Source organism: Nematolebias whitei, chromosome 2 (genome assembly GCF_014905685.2).
Source record: "Nematolebias whitei isolate Nwh7 chromosome 2, NemWhi1, whole genome shotgun sequence".
NCBI lineage: Eukaryota > Metazoa > Chordata > Actinopteri > Cyprinodontiformes > Rivulidae > Nematolebias > Nematolebias whitei.
Genome location: NC_056499.1, coordinates 1,592,124 through 1,600,496, shown reverse-complemented (window position 1 = coordinate 1,600,496; position 8,373 = coordinate 1,592,124). Strand labels below are relative to the sequence as shown.

Genomic DNA, 8,373 nt, shown 5'->3' with positions numbered 1-8,373 from the left:
GCTGTGTCTTTATGTTTTTCTTCAGTGCTGTTTAGTTTGTTGTTTTTGGGTGTGGTGGTGGGGAGAGTGTTGTGTGCGGGGGGCGTCATACCAGATCAGTCTTTTGGGCTTTTTGTTTCTTTTATCAGGTATTGACGTGATGTTCTGTTTGTAATTTACTATTTGATTGTTCAACTGTGACCAACATTAAGAATGTTGCTGCCCAGTTCAATGTAAACTGGAATGTAAAATATCTTAATGGTCCAGTAAAATTACGAAAAATGATGTCATACCTAAAACAGCTAAATGATATCGCCCTTTTCCAGGAGACACGTGCGCGCTCTGCAGATAGTGGACATTTTGTTGAACAATGGTCTGATCAGGTGTTTCAGTCTAACTTCCAATCCAAATCAAGAGGAGTAGCTGTTCTAGTGGGTAAACATGTACAGTCTACAGCCTCGAGCGTGCATGCTGATAGTGCTGGGTGGACTGCTGTAGTGGTGGGGAAGTTGTAGGCGCTGCCAGTGACCTTGGTTTGAGTATATGCTCCTAACTGGGATGACTGGGGAGCGGTGGCGCAGAGGTTAGAGAAGGTGGGCCTGTGATTGGAAGATCGCCGGTTCACACCCGGTACCGACAACATCAAAAATTTGGGTGGGGTAGGTGAAGCACCCTCATTCGCTCATTCTGAACCCATGAGCAAGGCCCTTCACCCCCACCATCTGCTCCTAAACAGGTCTCTCTTGAAAATGAGTCCTCGTGGCTCAATGACACTAACCTGGATAAATAAAGGGTCAATAAAAATGAAAATGACTCTATATTTTTTAGTCATCTTCTCTCAAACATACTGAATATGTCAACACATAATCTTATAACTTCCTCCTCTGCTTCGCCACCTGCAAGCACTCTTGGCCACGCCCACTACTCTGCTGTGCAGCTGATCAGCTGTTCACCTGCAGCAGGAAGTTTATCCTGCTGCAGTAAGGGCTGCACAAAGACGCAGGAGGAATCTTGTTCTGCTGATCTGGGCAGCACAAATGTGCAGCAGGTGCTATATAATTTAAAATAATTTATTTTAAATAAAAAAATGATGCTGATCATGCAGCTCATCCATCATTTAGCCAATTGTGAGTCATGTCCAATCTTATTTTGAAAAAACGCGATAAATGAACCGCAAAGTAGCGAGGGACTACTGTAACTCCAACTAGACATGTACATGTAATATATATATACATGTAATATATATATATATATATATATATATATATATATATATATATATATACATATATATATATATATATATGTATACATTTTATTTTATTTTTTTTACAGTCCAGAGTGAGAATGAAAATGTAGCTGCTGGCTAAAAAAAAGGGAAAAAAATAAAATTAAAAAAATAAAAGCGCCTCCTGCTGCACTGGAAGGAGTTAAACGATTTCAGTCAATCTCCTGGTTTGAAACAAGTTCTCCATCAAGTCTGGTCCGCTCAGCAACAGACATGGAAACAGGAACCTGGCCTGTGTGAAACAGACCTAATAATCAATAACCCTGGGTTTTATCAATATCAAAAACCATGATAATTATAAGTAATACATGCACTTTTTTATATAAACTCATAATATAAATAGAATCAAGCTCATTATTTGAGTACTCAAATATTCCTAATATTAAAAGTCCTAATAATACACCGGTCCTTAGCACATCATTTAGCAAATGCATTTCACCATTTCAACGTACCTTCAATTTAAATGCTTCAATATTAACATTAGGAGCTAGTTACTTATTGCAAGAGGCTTATTTTTCATTATCCAGATCAATACAAACACAGGTGTTCAGAAATGATATAACACCGTCAGTGACATTAAGTATAGAAAAGTATTAAAGTTTGATAAGTTTTTTTAATATATATAAGCACATTCAAATATATGTAGCAATATAGCACTGACTTATTACAGAACCCAATACAATAATCTGGAGGCTAGCGCTAGCATGCTAGCTCCAGAAACAAACAAACAAACTCACCAGTTGTCACTTTAAGAATACACAGTCAGCTGAAGGTTTTTCACAAACAGACATCTAAAAGTTGAGAGGTGTATCAGTCAGAAAAGGCAACATAGACATTAGATGAAGTGCTTTCAGTGGCTTGAAGCCCACGTGCAGCAGCTAGCTTCTCACACACAGAGCCTGGTTGGGAGTGTCACTGCACGATCTGTTCTGGAAGCATGATTTATGCACTTCACCACTTGCTCAAGCCGAGATCGGATGCTTCCCTCCCTCTCCGCTTTGCTGCTCTGTCTGTCTGTGAAACTGCTTGTGAGTCTCTCTTGCATCTTCTGAACCATAATTATGGACTTGTTCTGACCAGTCGGTCCCTCAACTCAATTTACAACATTTCTTCAAGAGAAGACAGGCTTTGGGCGAGCCGATTTGCCCTGTTGGCACGTACGCAGCTGGATATCTCATCGACTGGAAGACTTGATGATGTGTCTATCTCTGCTGCCATCTGTGGATTTTAAGGACGCATATTTAATTGGATTTTCGATAACTGGTTCCTGCTTTTTGGATTCAGCTGGTCCTGGTTTTTATCTACAATCAAGGAAGTCGTCGGCAGCAAATTTGGACCCGATCATGCTGCTTGCCTTTATGATGGTTTGGTTTCATGTCTGGAGTACCCGGACTCAAATGCTTTGGGCTGAATGGATCAGATCTTGGGGATTTTTACTCGACATGTTCCATCGGTGTGGTCATGTTATTTTGGACATTTCTGAACCGAGTGGACCAACACAGACTCAAGGTTGATGTCATTAAGTTCTGCCTGTCCCCAAAACACCTGTGTGTTTATCTGAATTTTGGTCGCCTTGGTGTCCTTGAAGGCCATCTTATCTAAAGTCGCCTGGAGAACATGTGATCTGACGCTCACCACCCCCTCCCTGAGGAATTTCCAACTGATAACCAGATGAAACCAGCTGAATAAACTTTGTGTCATCATTTCAGGACTCTGGATTATCACAGAGGTTATTCTTGGCCATTCCTTGACATACCTCGAGAATGTTTATGGATCTCACCGGAGGACATTGACTGATTACAGTGACCTCGAGAGCATCTGTAGACGTTGTTGACCGCTCTCGTCTCTGATGCAGAATGTCTACGTCACTATGTGCTTGTTTGTGCGAGGTGTTTTTTCAATATTAGGGGTTTTTCTCAGCCAAGAAAAAAGTCTGATAGGAATTTTTTTTGCCTCCAACTCCAACATGTATCCAGTTACCCACTGTTTTTGTTTGTCCAAACAGGTCTCACTTGTAAATGAGTCTTTGAGGCTCAATGTGATTTATCTGTTTAAATAAAGGTTGAATGGATGAATGAATTTATATTGACGCATTCAGCTCTGAGCGCAGGAGAGGTGCACCCAGAATGGTCCTATATCTTGTAATGAAGAGGAGCTAACTGTGCATGTGTAACTTTTAACGAGAATCTATGGGCACAGATTTTTGCACCCCAGGGCAGAAATATGTCATCACCAATCAGACATTTTTGAATGGAACAAATTTACTTATCAATAACTATAAAATACAGTATTTATCTTCCACAACAAAAAAAATGCACATATATTTCAAAATATTTTTATTTTATTGTTTCATTTGTATTTAATTTTTGAATGTCTTATTCAAGGTAATGTGGTGGGTGGTGCATGGTAGGGTGGCACCCTGGTACCCTCTATTTGCCAGCCACCACTGGAACATGGTGAAAAATCTACGCGCCTGCTTGCACATGAGTTGAGACGACAGTCCATCCATCCATCCATTATCTTTACCCGTTTGTTCCATTTTTGGGTCACGGGGGTCGCTGGTGCCCATGTCCAGCAATCACTGTGCGAGGGGCGGGGGACACCCTGGACGGGTCTCCAGTCCATCACAGGGACACATAGAGACAAACGAGACAAACAACCATTCACTCTCTCACTCACACCTAGGGACAATTCAGAGTTACCAATCAGCCTAACATGCATGTTTTTGGTCTGTGGGAGGAAACTGGATCACCCAGAGAAAACCCACGCAGCACAGAGAGAACATGCAAACTCCACCCAGGAAGGCCCCTGGACCGGGGTTTGAACCAGAGACCTGCTCGCTGAGAGGCAGCAGCTCTACCAGTTGCGCCACCGTGCTGCCCGAGACGACAGTTGTCCAACCGAACAATTACAGCAATAAACAATGAACAGGGAGCTGCATGCCATGACAACGCTGAAATTAATACATTTTAGTACATTTTATCAGTCACTATACTCGACTGAGTCATCACCTAGTGTATCGGACATGGAGGACTTATTTTTGAAATCTTGAATTTCCTTGAGTGGCTCCTGTTCTCACAGAGGACCTGGAGAAGGAGTTCTCTGTGGCTGAGATTAACTCTGCAATCAACGATATGCAAAATGGGAAATCCCCTGGACCAGATGGCTTCCTATCTGAGTTTTTAAAGAAATGTTGAAGTCTACTCTCACCCTTATTAATGTCTGTGTTTGAAGAATCACTTGCTGCACAGACATTACCACTGACCATGCACCAAGCTGTAATCTCGCTGATACATAAGAAAGACAAAGACTCTCTAAACTTCTGCTCATATAGACCCATCTCACTTTTAAATACTGATGTTAAAATCCTTGCAAAGGTTCTGGAAAAACGACTGGAGCAGGTGGTTCCTACTATTGTGTCACCTGATCAGACCAGGTTTGTTAAAAACTGTCGGGCTTTCTTCAATGTTAGGCAGCTCCTTGATGTGCTGTACACTCTTAGCCCACCTGAGCACACCTGCAATCAACTCATTATTTCATTAAATGCAGAAAAAAGTATTTGACTGGGTGGAGTGGGATTACCTCTTTGAGACTTTAAAGTTATTTAAATTTGGTCCCAAATTTAAATCATGGGTGAGTCTGATATACACCGCCCCAATGGCAGCGGTCCACACCAACTATAACATATCTTCCTATTTAAACTGCAGCGGGGTACGAGACGGGCTGCCAGTTCTCACCACGTCTGTTTGTGTTGGCAACAAAACCATTGGTTACAGTTTTAGAGAAGAACGCAATCATTAAGGGAATAAATGGACTAGGCACAGAACACAAAGTATTTTTATATGCGGATGACATGCTTTTATATATGTCAGATCCCCTTTGATTCAAAAATTCAGAAGATTATCTGGTTATAAGAGATTATCTGGTTATAAGAGATTATTTGGTTATAGGATTAACCTTCAAAAGAGTGAACTGATATTTGTGACCTCTAGAAAAAAGAAAATCTTGGACACAGTTCCCTTTAAAATTAGTAAAGAAAAAAAAACTTGGGATCTGGGTAACTCAAGATCATAAGAATCTCTATAAAACCAAGTATTTACCTCTCATGAAACATTTTGTGAGATCTAACTCTGACTGGTTTCCTTTGTACCTTCTAAACATTTTGTGGTTAAGATTTTGGAGTGCAGGTTTGATACCAGGGGGGCCCTCAGCAAAATTAATACACTGCCCAGTTCATACCATGAGTCCAGTTTGGACTCCCTGAAACTGAAATGGAAGCAGACTTGGAGGAACTCATATCAGACTCAGTCTGGAAAAGGATTATTAAAAACATTTATTAATTCTCATTCTGCCTGAGACATGCTGTAATTCACCTCAAGGTGGTGCACAGGCTGCACTGGTCCAAAGACAAGCTGTCCAGGATCAAGGCTGATTTGGACCCCGCATGCAATCACTACAAACAAACTCCAGCTACACTCCTGCATACGGGTACATTCTGGACCTGTCCCAAACTGCAGATTTGTTGACAATCTATATTTGACACCTTCTCTGGAATATGTGGTAAGACCGTTTACCCATCACCACTCATCTCACTGTTCAGGGTGGTCCCTGTGGATACGTCCTTCATCAAGTGTGAGAGGGATGTGATTGCCGATGACTGTCCTCTGGCCAGGAGGGTAATTTTGTGCAACTGGAAGGAACTACCACCCCCACCCCCGCCCCCAGCATATGTGCATTGGGTAAGGGAAGTGATGCACCACATCCATTTAGAAAAGATCAGACAGACCCTGAAGGGTTCTGTAAGATGATTCTGGGACACTTGGCGGCCCTTTGTATCATTTGTTGAAGACTTGTCAATGCTTGTGTAGTTTATTTGTGTATGTGTGACTGGTCTGGTGTGGGAGGGGGTTTTGTTTTGTGTTCACTTGTTTTCCTCTGTTTTATTTGTATCAAAAAAGACTGTTCAAAAATTTTAAATGAAATTTGCAATCACATTAACAATCACATGCTTTTGTTTACCAACAGAAACAGCCAAAGTGACTGAAAATAGGCTAAACCTACCGATCACATTGTTTACCTGCACAGACTACAGCCCATCATGTGACACAAGCTTCAATGGGATTTTAGTGAGTTAATCTGAGGGATTTGTTTACACTGAGTGCGTACCTGCGTTTCAAATTGAATATCAATATATCTGTGAAATTTCTGGATCAAACTCTTCCAAACAGCAGCAGCTGAGATGGTTCTGACATATTTATGTTCGAGTTTATACTTATAGTAGCAATGCTAAACTAGTACCCAGGACAAACAACTATTTTAATCAGAAAACATATATTTTTTTAACTAAATAAAACCATTAAAACTAAATTTTAAGTTTTATCATATTTGCAAATGAGGCAGATTCTAATAAGCATCTTTCTTCTGGCTGTTTGGAGAATAAATAATAATCTGGGGCAAATAAAACGTTTTGTTTTTATTGATGTCACTAATGGATCTGATGACAGGATGTGACGGCTGACACTTTACTGGAAAAGAAAATGATCAATAATGAGACATTTGAGCTGTTTTGAGGTCAGCTGGTGAGTGGTGATTCACCAAGAACACATTAAAACCCAACAACATGATGGGACAGCTCCTGATCCAGAGCATCCTAATCTGAGGCCTGATGAGGCGTCTATGAAGCATCTCAGATGGTTTGTCTCCTCACTGACAGTCTCTGTCAGAACCACGGACAGCGACTTTGAGCCTGGAGCACGAGCTTGTGCAGGAAAGGAGCAAGATGTAAAGACAGCAGCTAAAGGTGAGAGGATGCTGAGCTGCGGCCTGCAGCCAGGCTCCATGCTTACCTTTGTAGATCAGGTCCTCGGTCTCCAGGTCGAAGCCCTCCCGGTGACACTTCCTCCACAGCCCGGAGATGGAGGAGTTAAACTGCCGGCTGCAGTGAGACTCCATGGCGGACGCCGCGGCCACGAAGTGCCGCTTCTCGCGCATGAGAGGAGCTGCGCGCGGGCCGCTGCCTCTCCGCTCCGGGATCCTCTTCGGAGGCATCTGGATCGGGAGGTTGTGGCTCGGAATGTAGATGTAACCGGGGTCGTTGCGCTTGTTGGCGTAGTTCTTACACCTCTCCCGGTGTCTCCTGGCGTCGGTCTCGTACCAGTAGTCGGTGCAGATCGCCATGGCGAGGAGCGCGAGCGCGCACAGAGCCAAGAAGAGACCTGCGCTCGTGAGGATTTTCATAGCGGCCATCTTCCTCGATCGACGGAGAGCCCCAAAACAGTGACAAGAAGGTTCCTCCGTGGCCGTGGAGGTGCTGGCGCCGCGCGAGGACAATCCACGACGGCTCTCAGAGCTTGTGGCGGTCCTGCGCCGGCAGCATGACGGTGCGTGGCCGCGGCGGTGAGGGCTGGACGCTGCGCTCTTTTGTTGTGATGCCCGCTGGATGGGATGTTGTTGCCACCATCTGTTCTGGTACAGGAGGAGGAGGAGGCGGGGATGTGGTGGCGCTGTCTCTCCTCCACGTTGCTGCGGGATGGGGAGCAGCAGACAAGCTGTTTGAAGGGAAGGTGGGGGTCGTTTGCTTTGCCAGGATGAGCATCTTTTGGTGAGCTCGTGAAGCCCAGGCGCGTGGAAGGAAAAAAAAAAACCTGCAATATGCAGCTAAATCTACACATGCTTATAAAGCTGTGTTATATGAAAATATCTCAGAATGAAACAAAAAACAAATCAAAGTTTTCTATAAAAATTAGCGCTGCTCAAAGAGATGCATTAGGAACATTGAAGCATCTGATTTATGAGGGTTGTGGGGAAACTGGAATTTTTTTCAAATATTATGGCATTGTCCTGTTGTGAGAACAATGTTTAGTTTCACATAAAAACTTTGACTGGAAATTTTTCTCCCTGGTGGAAACTTCCACCAAAACCATCACAGACATCTACACCTCCAGATGCAGGAAGAGGGCCACCTGCATCATGAAGGACCACACTCACCCAGCACACACACTTTGCCCCGCTCCCCTCAGGAAGGAGGTTGAGGAGCATTAAGTGTAGAACCACTAGACTGAGGAACAGCTTCTACCCTGAGGCTGTTAGACTCATGAATCTCTAAC

General features: G+C 43.2%; 1 protein-coding gene across 1 annotated transcript in view; it reads right to left on the bottom strand.

Moving 5' to 3' along the window:
• Nucleotides 1-7,599, bottom strand: part of tmem276b (transmembrane protein 276b) — a 27,289-nt gene extending 19,690 nt beyond the window's left edge. The window contains exon 1 of the mRNA XM_037695359.1: nucleotides 7,114-7,599. Within this exon, the coding sequence (XP_037551287.1) occupies nucleotides 7,114-7,513 (400 nt within the window). The 5' untranslated portion in view covers nucleotides 7,514-7,599. The remainder of the gene's footprint in view (nucleotides 1-7,113) is intronic.
• Between the last annotated feature and the right edge of the window lie 774 nt (nucleotides 7,600-8,373).